Genomic DNA, 13,714 nt, shown 5'->3' with positions numbered 1-13,714 from the left:
ACCCCATCCATCCACCTCCCCCTCGTCCATTCTGCAGTTAACAGTAACAGTTAGAGGACCAAAGAAGGCTAGTCACGGATTTCACCGCGCTGATCACCTTTTCCTACCCAGAGAGGCTAAGTCAGCTAAGAAGGACCAGTAATCCCGTTCGCTGATTCCACAGACGGGGCCCCCGTCTTGGCTGCATGAATACGAGGTTTTGGTCCCGTCCTTCATTTTCCACTTCAGCCTCGTTGACTTCAATTAGTTGGGAGGGGGCTGAAATAAAGATTAAGATGTGGGGGGAGTGAAGGGAAGGGAAGATTCTTTCGATGGCATCGACATGACATGACACTTTTGTGAAATGTAGGGTTAGGTAAGTAAGTACCTTAGGTAGGTAGGCTAGTGCAGACGGAGTCCTCCGCCCTCCGACAATGCTTTGTTCAGTGGATTATAAGTCCAGACTAATACCTACCTACCTAAACCTAAACCTAAGACTAACTAAGTTGAGTAGGCTAGAGAATAATTACCCAGTGGACCAAAAACACGGGATAGCAGTAAAGCAATCCTGCCTACTATCCGACCCTCGGAAAATTAAATAAATTCAATGGCCAGAATTCTCCACCCAGCCTCGTCTTGGCCTGTTGGTTTAAACCCAGGGATTTCACCGTTCATTTCACCTATTGGTCTGATCTACTGCTTGTTGCAATGAGAACAAGAGCTGAATGGTCTGGACTGGACTGTTGGCCGTATATAACACCCTGGCGGAGTTCGTATCGAATCTACTTCCAACGCAAGCGTGAATCTCTCATCTAATCAGATTCGATTCGATCCAGATATAGTCCGCGTGTGTCTGACAGGGCCGTTTCGGGGTCCCCGCAAAGTAGATTAACTCGCTTATCGTGTTACATGTGCCACCGAGACTAGCTAGCTAGCTATCTTACGAGATTCATATGTATAGAAAGAAAGGAAGGAAGGAAGAGAGAAAATATTAGTATATCGTTACAGTAGATGATCTTCATCAATAATGCTTGAGTAATGTGCTATCCGAAATCCATGCCATCCCACCTGCGGCTAATAAATGATATCCAATGAAAGGCTGATAAGGTAGAGTCTATTGACCCTTCTTGTAGGCCTTCTCGACGGCCTTTTCGTTCTTCTGGAAGATCTTCTTGCGCTGGACCTTCTGGGCGGCGGTCACCATACCCTGTTAATCGTGTTAGCATTCTGTACAGTCGTTGACAAACGGAGGAGACAAGGATATACGTACGTTCTGGGGAGTCCACTCGTCCCTATCCAAAACAACACCTTCGATGATTTCAAACGCCGCCAGACGGCCCTGTCGGCCCGCTTTCTGCAGCTCGGCCAGGACGAGGCTACGGATCTTGGGGTTGTCGATCACGTCCTCCATCCCCTTGCCCGGGATATCATTGTCCTTCGCAAGTCGCATCAGGGCAGGCTCCGCCGGGACGATGATAGCGATCGGTCGGCTCTGGTCCGCGGCGGCGAAGACGCAGATGTTGGCGACCAGCGGCGATGCCCGGTAGATGGACTCGAGCTTCTCCAGCGCGATGTACTCGCCGTTGAGCGTCTTGACGAGGTTCTTCTTGCGATCGATGATGCGGACATGTCCGTTCTTGTCGAACTCGGCAATGTCGCCGGTCATGAACCACCCGCCTTCTCGGATGGCGAGCTTGGTCTCCTCCTCGTTGTCGTAGTACGCCGTGGTCACCGGGTCTCCGCGGATGAGGAGCTCGCCCTGGGGCGGGTCGTTGGTGGTGAAGTACCCCGCTTCCGGGAAGTCCACCAGCTTCTGCTCGATTGAGGTGGGGATGTCGCCGTGGGCGTCGAACGTCAGGGCGAGGGGATCGCAGAGCGCACCCATCGCGCACGTTTCGGTCAGACCGTACCCGTTGATGACGGGGCAGACGGCCATGGAGATGAACCGCTGGGTGTCCTTGGCGAGGGGCCCGCCGCCGGACATGGTCAGGCGCAGCCGCCCTCCCGTGGCGGCACGGACTTTGTCGAAGACCAGACTGTCCAGGAGCCGGATGCCCGGAAGGTTCTTCCCCACGAGGAACTGTTTGAGAGAGAGAGCGCCCCAGAAGAGGTTGCGGGTGAGGAAACTGCCTCCGTTGACCTGGTTTACGATGCCCTTGCGGATCGTCTCCCAGACCGCCGGGACGCCGACGAGCACACTCGGGCGGAATTCCATGATGTCGCCCTCACAGTTGCGGACCGAGGCCTTGGTCAGGGTCCGGGGAGACCCATAGCCCATCGTCGCGCCCCAGAACAGAGCCGCGTTCTCGAAGAGGAACTCGATGATGTGCGCCTGCGGGAGATAGGTGAGGAGCCCATCCCCGGGGCCGATGTGGGGGCCGACAATCGAGGTTGCACCGGCAATCGCCGCCACGACGGCTTTGTGCTTGATGGTCACGCCCTTGGGCGGGCCCGAGGTGCCAGAGGTGTACATGACACAGGCGAGATCCTCGGGTTCCGGGAGGACATGCTCCGCCGGGTTCTCCTCGCCTAGCTGCTTGATTTCATCGAACTGGAAGACCTGGACATGGGGGAATTGGCGCTGGAGCCTGTCCAGCTCGGGCTGGCTCGGTTCGGACTCATTGTTGAGGATGACGTATTGGATGGCGGGGGCCTCGGACAAGGCATCGTTGAGCGTCGACAATAGGCTCGCATCGAGGAAGATGGCTTTCGATTTCGTCTGCTTGAGGGACCACTGGAGACCCTCGAGGCCGAGGGTGTCATAGGCGGTCACGATGGCGCAAGATCGGGTAAACGCGCCATGTGCCATGGAGAACCAGTTCATACTACAGGGGTCAGCTTTATAGTACACTCCATGATCATGCGACGTACCTGGTTGCGCCGTAGAGATGGATCTTATCACCCTGCTCCATCCCCATCTTCTTCAACCCGGCACCAAGGGTGCTCACATGGGCCTGGAACTCGACAAACGACAGAAAAGAGTAGGGACTCAGTTCGAAGTAGGACCACTCCTTGGGGACGTCCCTCTCCGCGCCATCCACCACCTTCTTCACGACCTTGGTCTCCTTATGCACCTTGAGGACCTTCCGGGTTCCGATACATCTCGCGTTGCCGAACTTTTTGGCGCCGTAGGTGACGACGTCGTAGATGGTTCGGACCGAGGGGTCGGGCTGGTTGATGAGGCCGTCCTTACATCTGATGTTCCGGCGGGGGAGGGTTTCTCCCGAAATCTTCTCCACGTCGGAAACCTCGAAGGAAAAAGGAGGTTTCTTGTGCATCTTGGGGATGTAGTGCTCCCGCTGGTTGGCCATGATGTCGGGTCCGGAGGATTTCCGAGACTATTATATTATATTAACCGAATCGTGATATATATAGAGTCGGATCCAGCCTGCTGAATCGAACGGTGGATCGTAGGAATGGGGGGTTGGTGAAGGCAAAAGCGAGCGACCAAGCGAGAGTGTGAGTGAGAGAGTGAAAGGAAGAGGAAAAGGGAGGAGAAAAAAAAGACAAGGTGAGGAGCTGTGGCAACAGGTTCCAAACTAGTGAGAAAGAAAGACAGTCCGTCGAATTTATTGCGGGGAAGGGAAAAGTCAGAAGACCAAATGGACAAAAGAAGACGGGAAAACGAAAAAGAGGAAAAAGAGAGCACGGAGCTCCCGCTCGAATTAGCCCAATCCGACACGCGGTGGACACCAAAACACCAAAGCAAGACCTTCCATGGTTCATCTAGTCCACTCTAGTCCCGGATCATCCATCCACATGTCAGATATTAGCGCCCGTCAACAACGCACATCCGCACCGAGGCCAGCCCGACATTTTGATTAGTAGGCCTTCATTCTTAGCGTATCGGTTCATGGGACCGAATCGAGGTCCGATCTCATCCGGTCAATCTAGGAACCGGAAATCATTCCCTATACTGCCGGGGGGTATTAGTTATTCCTCGGACTGATCGTATAGATTGGATGCAGGAGACCACGCAAGGTACAGACCTCGAGACCAGTGTCAGTGGCCCGAAGCAAAGATAATAGAATAATCAAACAAATCCACGGTTTGATAAAAAGAAAAGTGTTCCAAGAAATATACAGGTCAACTCAGCTTCACTACATGGTAGCTCAGGAGATCAGTTGTTATCTCACGCTTCAAATCTCCACTCCGCTACTTATCGTCGACACTCGACGGTAGGCTATGCACCGCATTGACATTGTGACACCCCGCCACCAAACGGTCGTTACACCCTCCAACCCCACTAAATCAGCCGTATTTGTGGTCAGCATGACCCGGTGGTCCGCTGCTTCCAGACCACAACAGGGTCTTTATTCAAGCCAAAGACGCCATGTACTGATGCGCCACGGGCTCGTTTTCAGGGTCATCTGCCCTCGGTGCGAGTCGAGAGCCCTTGGCACCGAAAGGGTCTTATCCGTGTCGGTGTACGGTGGATACGGCGCCGCCTCCTGCGCTGCTAGCCAGATGCTAAGGGTAGCCGAGTGCTAGGAGGTGAGTGGGGTAGGGTGATGAGCCGAGAGACGATAGTAATCGGCCAGATGGTCTGTTGTTTAGTCTGGATATCGGTAGTTTGGACCGAGTATCGAGCTAGCAGTGATGGCTGGGTATGGTATCCTTGTATGTCGGTTTCTGGTGATTAGTTCGGGGATAGAGTATGTTAATGCCAGGAGAATAGGAATAGAAGATATAATCTGCTGTGAAGATAGTTCTCGATAAACTCGCTAATGGATGAGGATGGAATATCACTGGTAGTATAGCTTGATAAGATCAAGAATGTCCAGTATGAAAGACAGTAGATAAAGACTTAACGTGGCATAATTAATGCACAATCATAACTAGTCAGAACTGCAAATGGCTTTGCTCATAAACCAAGCTACGACTCGAGTATATAAATTCGAGGCAGCCCATGGCCCAACGTGAAATACAGCTTACCAAGCCTCCATCACATCAGCTGCTGGTTTAACAAACTTATCATACTAGACAATCCAAATGTTCCTGTCATACTTAGTGAAGTTCCTGTATGGTATTTTCCACATATACTATGCGACTCCTGGAACAGAAGATGCCGTGTATATGACTTTTGAATAGGCATAACAGCTCTCAACAACCATACCAGTATGCCGATAATAGAATATACTCTCTGGAAAGATTTTTAATATTTCTTCTCTACTCATAACAGTCCAGAACTGATAATTCTCCCCAGTTGGTTGACCAGATATACAGGCTTGGCTAACAAACAATGCAAACAACCGCCATCACAGCTCAAATGACATAACCCATCAATTCAATCAATCAACTATCAACCACACCAGTTCCTAAACAACTTACTCCCTTGAAACCACCATCATCAACCAAAATGGCCGACGGAGGCGGCTGGAGCACAATTGAGTCCGACGAGGTATGTGCATCATGACCAGGAAATAGGAAACACAACTAAACCACTGCAGGGCGTCTTCACCTCGCTGGTCGAAAACCTCGGCGTCAAAGGCGTCCAGTTCGAAGAGCTCATCTCACTAGACGCAGACACCATTCGCTCACTTAGGTATCCCCCTCCCAATTCCGTTCCATTAAAGAATACACCAATTCCATGGCACCATCTAACAGACGAGTCCAGCCCCGTCTACGGCGTAATCTTCCTCTTCAAATGGATGCGCGACCAAGCGCCCACCCAAACCACGACAACCCCCCTAGACGGAACCTACGACACCACGCCCCCCGAAAACCTCTTCTTCGCCGCGCAAACAATCCAAAACGCCTGCGGCACGCAAGCTGTCCTCTCCGTGATCCTCAACCAAGACAGCAATCCCAAGCAAACCCAGCCCATCGAACTCGGCCCCACCCTCCACTCCTTCAAAGACTTCACAACCGGCTTCCCCCCGACCTCCGCGGCGAAGCCCTCTCCAACAGCGAAGAGATCCGCACAGCGCACAACGCCTTCGCGAAGGCGAGCCCCTTCGTCGATGAGACGACGCGCGACGCGAACGAGGAAGAAGGAGACGCTTACCATTTCATCGCGTACACGGCTGTGAATGGCACGTTGTACGAGCTGGACGGGCTGCAGCCTTATCCCATCTCGCACGGGAGTTGCGCGGGTGCAGAAACCGGTGGTGGGGAGGACTTCGCGGAGAAAGTCATCGGTGTTCTCCAGCGACGTATCGCGCGGTACCCCGAGGGCGAAACGCGGTTCAACCTCATGGCCGTCGTGCGGGACTTGCGACTCCGGGCGAGCGAGATCGGCGACGCGGAGCTGATGGAGAGGGAGGAGCGGAAGAGGCGGGCGTGGGCGTGGGAGAATACGCTGCGGCGGTCGAACTTTGTGGGGTTCATCGGGGAGGTGTTGAAGGGGGTTGCGGGGATGAAGGAGGGGAGGGGGGAGTTTGAGGAGTGGGTTGAGAAGGCGAAGGGGGAGACTCAGAGGAGGTTGAATAGGAGGTAGTTTCTTCTCTTTCTTTTTTTTTTTTTTTTTTTTTTTTTTCTCTATTCTCTATTTCTTATTTCTTCAGTTACTCCTTTTATGAGATATGTCTGGAGTATCTGTGTCTTTATGGCTATATTATGAATAGACATGATTGACGTCCCTACATGGCTATAGGTATTGGCTCCTGTAGTACCACTTACCACTCATTATATAACCCCATTCAGTATGTGATATTGAACCACTCTACCCTAGGAAATGACCTCGATACTTTGATTTGCCCATTCCTATATTTCAATAGAGATAGAGATAGAGATATAGATATAGATAGATACAGATCAATATCATACTACCAGCAAGACAATACCTTACCTATACACCACCCACCTAATCTCCCAATCACCCCACCCATAAACTAACTACACAAATCCATGCAGATATAAAAGCCCTCGTTGAACAGAGCCATGTAGATTATTAGAGCTAAATCCACTCGCTATCATCATACTATGTAACCAGTTATATGTACATCGTGAGTCATGATATCTGCAGAACAACATGCTGACCCTGTTGAAGAAGTCGTTCCTCGCATTTGTCCGTTCGAAGCTGTATCATTCATATCGACATGCACCCCCATCACCCTCTTATCATCAATGCAGACTGTTGATCGATACAGGTTAGATCAATAACCAGTCATTCGCGCTTTGGCTTTCTCGACTGTCTCTGCGGGCAGCTCGTCCTCCCGGATGAGGTTCATCTCGAGCAGGTCGGCCCAGAAGAACATCGCCCTATCCTGGGAGTAGGCCAGGTAGTCGAACTCGTCTTCTTCGTCGTCGGCTGCGGTGGAGTCGACGGACGGGGTGCGGGAGTGGTTTCGATTGGCGGGAGATTCCGTAGGCGAGCTCAGCCCGCTGGATACTGCGTCCGCTGCGATGCCCTCTTCCATGCCGTCGACCTTGGCCTGCACGATGCCCCAGGCCACCCACTGCGCGGAGTTGAACACGCGCCAGAGTCGCGTCTGGTGCATCAGGCTTTGGATCTTGGTTTCCATGCTGTCTTCGTGCGCGCGCACTGTATCGGCTGCCGCCTGCGGATCGGCGTCCGGCGTGTCCAGATCCAATGGGGCGAGGGTCGACATGTGCGCGGACGCCATGCCGCGCATGAGAGGAGTGATTGAAGGAGAGGATGACGGTCCTTTCATTCCGGGACGATGAGTCAAGTACGCCGTGATGAAGCGACGCTGCTGCTCCGGGGTGGGGAAGGCTTTGGTGTTGCACGCCCAGGATCTCTCCGGGTCGTGGTAGTTGTAACACCATTCAGACTGTTTCGTCAGCGTCAGCGAACAAAATCAAACGCAACCTGCGGGGGCACTCACGAAATGGTTGGCGAACTCAAAGCCTGGCGTGTTCGCCGACGCATATTCAAAGTCGATGACGACCAGCTGCTTGTGTTCATTCTCGGGGCGGAGCAGAGGCGACTCTGAGGCGGGCTCCAAGCGAAGTAGATTGCCGTATTGGGTCTATACATCCATGAGCCTCGGTCTATCACATCGAAGAAGGGGTACTCACATCATTATGAGCGAAAACGAGATTCTGCTCGATCTCGGTGCCTCCCCCGCAACTGGTAACCAGCCACTGTCGGTAATTATCGACGGCTTTGCGGAAGGTTGTCCACGGGACCCCGCAGACAAAGCCCCGTCGGCGCCAGGGCTCCGACGCCGATTTCGCCTCGTTGTGACGGGATCGGATCTCTTTGTCCAGCCAGTTGATGACTTGTTCGCAGCGGTCCACCCACTTGTCCCAGTTCTTGAACACCATCGGGCCGCCTTCTCGCTCGTCCTCCAGTAATTCGACACCCTCGTGCAGCTCTCGCATGCGCTTCGCGATCTGCACCATGGTCGCGGGGTCGCGCAGATCGGGCGGGGTCAACGTCCGTGCTTCGAAGTACTCCTCGAAACGACCGTTCTTGAAGGTGCCCAGCACCTTGGGTCCGATGTTCTTCCGTCCGAGGCGTCGCAGGATCTGCAGTTCTTTCTCGCGGTCGATCAGGTGGTCCACCTGGGGCCCATAGATCCGGAGAAGAAGTTTGCTAAGGAAGTTAGCAAAGAAAAAAAAAAAAAAAAAAAGGCCGCATAAGGACTTACGCGGGACGCTTGGCAGGCACCAGGGTATAGGAGCCATCCTCCGCTTTGGGCGGGGGAATGTTCTGTGGGGGATTGACGACGTAGACAGCATTGGTCAAGGCGCCGCTGAGTCGGACCACTTCGATGTCGCCGGCCAGGTCCGCGGGAAGCTTGCGCCATCCCCGGAGCCGGAGCGTCTGCGTAATACGAAGGATCTCGCTCTTGAAGACCATCCAGGCCTCCCGGTCCGAAGCTTTCCGCGACAGCTCACCATCCTCGCCGTCCTCTTCCTCGGCGCCACCACCGGTATACGCCAGGGTCTTGGAATTATCGAGCACCGCATCGACCGCGGGGGGAGCCGCTTCGACATCCGTGCAGTCGGAATCCGAGACGGAGCCCCGGCGGAGTCCCTTGCGTCGACGGCCCGGGCGACGAGCCGGCGGCATTCCGTGGGTCGCATACTGCAGGAGGATCTTTTCTAAATTTTCCAGAGCCAACGGTGGGGCGGCGTCATGCGACGGCGGCTCCCTGGACGGTGCCGCGGGGGTATCCTCGTCGTCGTCATCTCCATCGCTTCCCGGGCCATCGGTCTGTGCAGCGCCACGGGACTTCTGCTTATATTTTTCGCGTTGGAGCCATTCGTAGACCTGACTGAACAGGTTGTACTGGATATCATCCTCGCCATTCTTCTCTCGGTCCTCGCGGGTGAGGGGTTCGTTGAAGGTGCTGGAGGTTTGGCTGCTCATGGACACGGTATGGCGATGGGAACGGGACGCGGGTCTCATGCTGATGGAGGTACGGTGTCTCCGGGGGAGGGCATGATCGGGCGCCACGGCGGGGGTGCCGTTTCCATTGGCGGCGGGGCGGACTTTCGGGAAAGGGACACTCAGACCGGTACCCAGGATGGGCTGCAGACCTTTGGAAGAGGGGTCAGAATCCATCAATCTCGGTCGGAGGAAAGAGAAGAAGAGGTTCAGATGTCGCGATGGATGGAAGCGAGAGAAGAGAAATTAGGCGCAGAGGGGAGAAAAGATCGGGTAGAGCATCTGGGCAGAAGAGAGAAAAAAAGGAAGGTCGCAATGGGTGGTTTGATTTGATTCCCGGCGAGAACCGCAGAGAATCTTACTCCTACAAAAAGAGGGGGGTGGGGGGGGAGGGAGGCAATGGGGCAAGGTCAAAAACCAGAAGGATTTAAGAAATTAATAAAAAAAAATCCGCCTACCTTCAATCTCACGACCGGAGTCAGCACCATTGGGGTCGGCGAAGGAAGGCATGGCCAAGTGAAGTGTAGAACACGAGACAGGTGTTCACAGAAGGAAATCGGTCACGTTGGGGATTGTCGAGCTTTTTAAGGCACTCGGGAGGTCCACCGTAGACCCGGACGATGGAGCATGTAGCACTCGTGGCCTTGAGGGTACGTCCCCTCCTGATTCACTCAGGATGATGGAAAAGATCAGAGTGGATAATAGGGCGGGACAAAAATAAAATCAAATCAGAGGTTGAAGAAATAGTAAGGACGAGGGAAGGAAAAAAAGGAGACGATCGCGCCAAAGTGGGGGCAAAAAAAACCAAATCTCAAACGGGTTAAAAGGCACGAGAGTCAGAACGTGACAAGTGGAGAGAAAGAGTTGTCAGGTTCAGGGACAGACCAAAAGATGGAACACTTAAGGTAACCAGCGATGGATGTGGTGACTGAACAGGAACAGGAGGCAGTTCCAGGAAGAAGATATGGTCGGAAGTGGTCGTGGTGGATGATGCAAAGTGGCGACAGTCCAACAGTCCAACAGTTAACAGTCAAACGGTTAACAGTCAAAAATCAGGATAAAAGAATAAAATAAAAGGATCAAATAAAAATCAAAGCCAAGACTCATGGAAAAGGAAATTCAAATAATAAAAAAGGAATAAGATAAAAGTACCAAAAAGCCGAAACGAATGGAAGCTTATCAGGCAGCGAGGTGTGCCTCAGGTGACCCGATGTCACCCCAAGATGATGCCATCATCGATACTAAAGAGCAAATTTGATGGCTTTGACACTGATCTGGGCGATGTTCTACCATGCCTCATCCAGAGTCTGATCAATCCATCTTGAACAGCCTGGTGATGGATTCAATCTGGTTGACAGACACTCCACAGTATGAAGATGGATGGTGGTGGCTTGATGATGCATGACGCATGCACGGCTAACAATCCGGGGCGGTCGAGCATACAAGATAAGACCGTCAATCAATCCATGATAGGCATCGTGGATCAACAGGGAGATAAGGGATAGACCGTTCATGTACGGAGACTCCGTACTCCGTACTTGAAACAGCATCGTCCCGCTGGTCTGGGAGCTGATCCCGTACGATGGAGAGATAGTCGCATGGGAAAGCTGGAGTTGTCGAACCAAACTCCTTCAGGATAGAGATGGCCCCTTGATAGGTACGGAGTGCGCTATCAGGCACTATCATAGGTGGATTGATTCTCCTTCTTTCTTTCTTCCTTCTTCATCGCTTGTTTTTCTTCATCTTGGAGTAATTATTGTCGCTTTGGGATAGTTGTAGCTGTAGCTGTAGCTGTCTGTACTGGAGCTGTAACTGTAGCCGGACAACCGGATAGCCGAATATTGAACATCTTAAGGGTCATACAATGGCGCATGGGATAATAAGCTGCAAGGGCAATATTTCAATCAATCAATTCTTCCATGGTGACTGGACAGTGGACATGGACAGAAAAGACAGTCGATGGTTTGTTTGCTGTTGGTAGTTTGAAAGAAGAAAGAAGAGGGGAAATTCCAAGTGGGGAGAGGGTCTGCATTAAAGAAGATTCCGAGAGGGGAACAACCACCACCAACAACATTCTTGCTGTCTCACAAGCCTTTCCCTTTTTCCCTCCGAAAACCCCGTTTGTCTGCCTGAGCAATTTCCTGCCGTCGCTGCCCGGTCGGCTTGGCGTGCTGATGTGATTGTGCCTGAGGCATATATGGTGTCTTTATCATCTGCCTCGGGCATTACAGTAATTACTTGTAGTTAGTTAACTAGAGATATTGTACAGAATACTCCGTAGAAACCATATATTATACTATATAGACGCTATCAATCCTGACTGTCAGATAATCCAGGACAATAGGTAAAAAGTACTAATGATAAGTCACACTCCAAATCGTATACTCCCCGCTCTTCCCCAGCGGGCTCCCGTCGGTATACTCCAGCTTATACCCCCTCCCATTCCCCAAGAACTTCGTCCGAACATCCGCCGCCTTCTCGCGCTTCGACACCAGCGTCCCGCGCGGTCCAAGCCACCTCCCATCCAGCGCGCTCGACACCCGGAAGATCTGGCTCTCCTCGTCCTCCGTATAGTGGATCACCCACCGCTGCTTGCGATCGCGGTGGTCAGCATGCGCCGGCGCGCGCGTCACCGCACTCGCATTGTGACCGGGGTTGGTCAGCGCCTTGCCCTGCTGTTCGAACGTCAGGTATCGGCCCTCTGTCAGGGCGCCAACAACTTCCTTATACCCGTCCTCGAACCACAGCGCCTCAGTCACGTTGTCCTGCTTGCCGAAGGGTGCCGGCGGGCGCGTGAGCGGGTGCGTCGCCGCGCAGTGCGCCATCCCCGTGTAGAGATCGCCCAGGGTGCGCGGCTCCTCTGCCTCCGGCAGGTCGGGGAGGGTCGGATCCGGGTGGTCGAGGTCGAGCGCGCCCACGAGGTTGGACATGTGCTCGCGGCGCCAGGGGACCATCTCCGGTGTGCGGACGTCCTTGTACCCGCGGGCCTCCAGCCACTCCTCCACGAACAGGATCTGCGAGTTGTGGTCTGCGCGCTCGGTGAAGACGCGATTCCCGCGCGTCCAGGGCGAGATCATGTAGAACGGGACGCGCACGCCGGGCCCCACGAAGACCTTGCCGTATTTGCCGTATGGGTCTTCCATCCATTCGCCGGGGGTGTCTTCGGGGGAGTGGAAGGGGCTGACGTGGTCGCCGAAGCCGCCGGATTCGTCGTAGCTGATCATGAGGAGGGTGGAGTTGTATTTGGGGCTTTTGGTGACGGCGTCGACGACTTGCTTTTGGAGCCAGGCGCCGTCTTTGGGCTGGTAGGGCGGGTGCTCGGACAGCGGGGCCGGGCCGATCAGGAAGCTGATCTCGGGGAGGGTGCCGTTGCCGGCGGCGGCGTAGAATTCGTCGAAGGTTACTGTGGACATGCCTTTCTTGGTGAGGGGGGAGTCGTCCGAGGCGTCCTGGTATTGCTTGAACCAGGCGAGCGGGTTGTCGTCGAAGTTGTCGTTCATGTCCTGGTACAGCTGCCAGGAGACGCCTGCTTTTTCGTAGATTTCGTAGATGGTTTGCCATTTGAGGGGGTAGCAGTTGGTGTGTGCGGGGAAGCAGCCTGTTGGTTAGTCTCATGGATACGGGGCAGGAAGAGAAGAATATATACACACCTGGGATTTCATTGTTGTCAATGTAGGGACCGCCTTGGTCGGGGGTCTGCGGACCGCCTGGGATGTTGATCGAGCCGCTCACGAGAGAGACACGGTTGGGACTGGTGGAGGTGATGTATGACTCCTACTGATCGTTAGAACAACCCTGCAGCCGATCCCACTATCTACCAACCTGATACATATCGCCCGTCGTCCACCCTTCAGCCAGAGCATACTGGACAGGAAGATCCTGGCGCTTATAGTACCCCCAACTCCACGCGGTCTGAGTCTTCGCCCAGAGGTCATTCTTTCCATGGTTGACGGCGCCCTGGTTACCGTAGTAGAAATTGCTTCCTGCGATGAGGCACTGGATCGCGTCCGTCCAGTATTCGGTGTCTTTGTATCCCAAGTGCCACGGGAGGAGGTGTTCTGCGCCTTTCGACAGGACGGGATTCACTTTTCTATACAGATCAACGGGTCAGTGTGCGCCAACACTGATAGGTTTTGTAGGTCTTACTGGTACCACACCGGCTGACCATCATCGTTAATCTGCACGTTGGGATCATTGAATCCTCGAACACCGGCCATGGTGCCAAAATACTAGCGAGCAGAGCATTAGCGATAACCAGCCAAAACCATATCCAATCAATCAATCGACCAATCAATCAAGTGAGCATACACTATTCCACGACCGATTCTCCTGCATAAAAATCACAACATGTTCAATATCTTTCAGCGAGCCCGCCGCAACAGGCGTGCTAGCCCCCAGCAGCAGCAGCAGGGCAGAGCCCAGCATAAAACCCAT

General features: G+C 53.5%; 4 protein-coding genes across 4 annotated transcripts; 1 reads left to right on the top strand and 3 right to left on the bottom strand.

Annotated features, from left to right (window-relative positions):
- Nucleotides 1-955: 955 nt before the first annotated feature.
- P168DRAFT_247743 (acyl-CoA synthetase) lies at nucleotides 956-3,571 on the bottom strand. The gene is made up of 3 exons (XM_024834092.1): nucleotides 2,851-3,571; nucleotides 1,250-2,804; nucleotides 956-1,186 (listed from the first exon to the last, which is right to left on the bottom strand). The coding sequence occupies exons 1-3, from the start codon at nucleotides 3,288-3,290 to the stop codon at nucleotides 1,094-1,096; spliced, it is 2,088 nt and encodes a 695-aa protein (XP_024697786.1). The 5' UTR covers nucleotides 3,291-3,571; the 3' UTR covers nucleotides 956-1,093.
- A 1,724-nt stretch (nucleotides 3,572-5,295) lies between these two features.
- On the top strand, nucleotides 5,296-6,418 carry P168DRAFT_324197 (putative 26S proteasome-associated ubiquitin C-terminal hydrolase; the record flags this gene model as incomplete). Its single annotated transcript, XM_024840798.1, has 4 exons — nucleotides 5,296-5,380; nucleotides 5,430-5,524; nucleotides 5,597-5,753; nucleotides 5,783-6,418. The coding sequence occupies exons 1-4, from the start codon at nucleotides 5,339-5,341 to the stop codon at nucleotides 6,416-6,418; spliced, it is 930 nt and encodes a 309-aa protein (XP_024697785.1). The 5' UTR covers nucleotides 5,296-5,338.
- Nucleotides 6,419-7,076: 658 nt separating this feature from the next.
- P168DRAFT_294869 (putative choline kinase) lies at nucleotides 7,077-9,457 on the bottom strand (the record flags this gene model as incomplete). Its single annotated transcript, XM_024837988.1, has 4 exons — nucleotides 7,077-7,715; nucleotides 7,770-7,913; nucleotides 7,963-8,482; nucleotides 8,538-9,457. The coding sequence occupies 4 exons, from the start codon at nucleotides 9,455-9,457 to the stop codon at nucleotides 7,077-7,079; spliced, it is 2,223 nt and encodes a 740-aa protein (XP_024697784.1).
- Nucleotides 9,458-11,634: 2,177 nt separating this feature from the next.
- Nucleotides 11,635-13,714, bottom strand: P168DRAFT_301745 (nonhemolytic phospholipases C family protein; the record flags this gene model as incomplete). The annotated part of the gene is made up of 5 exons (XM_024838562.1): nucleotides 11,635-12,878; nucleotides 12,931-13,054; nucleotides 13,103-13,370; nucleotides 13,427-13,509; nucleotides 13,589-13,714. 5 exons carry the CDS (start codon nucleotides 13,712-13,714, stop codon nucleotides 11,635-11,637), a joined length of 1,845 nt encoding a protein of 614 aa, XP_024697783.1.

Source organism: Aspergillus campestris (genome assembly GCF_002847485.1).
Source record: "Aspergillus campestris IBT 28561 chromosome Unknown P168scaffold_1, whole genome shotgun sequence".
Lineage (NCBI taxonomy): Eukaryota > Fungi > Ascomycota > Eurotiomycetes > Eurotiales > Aspergillaceae > Aspergillus > Aspergillus campestris.
This window is presented reverse-complemented; position numbering and strand designations above follow the sequence as displayed.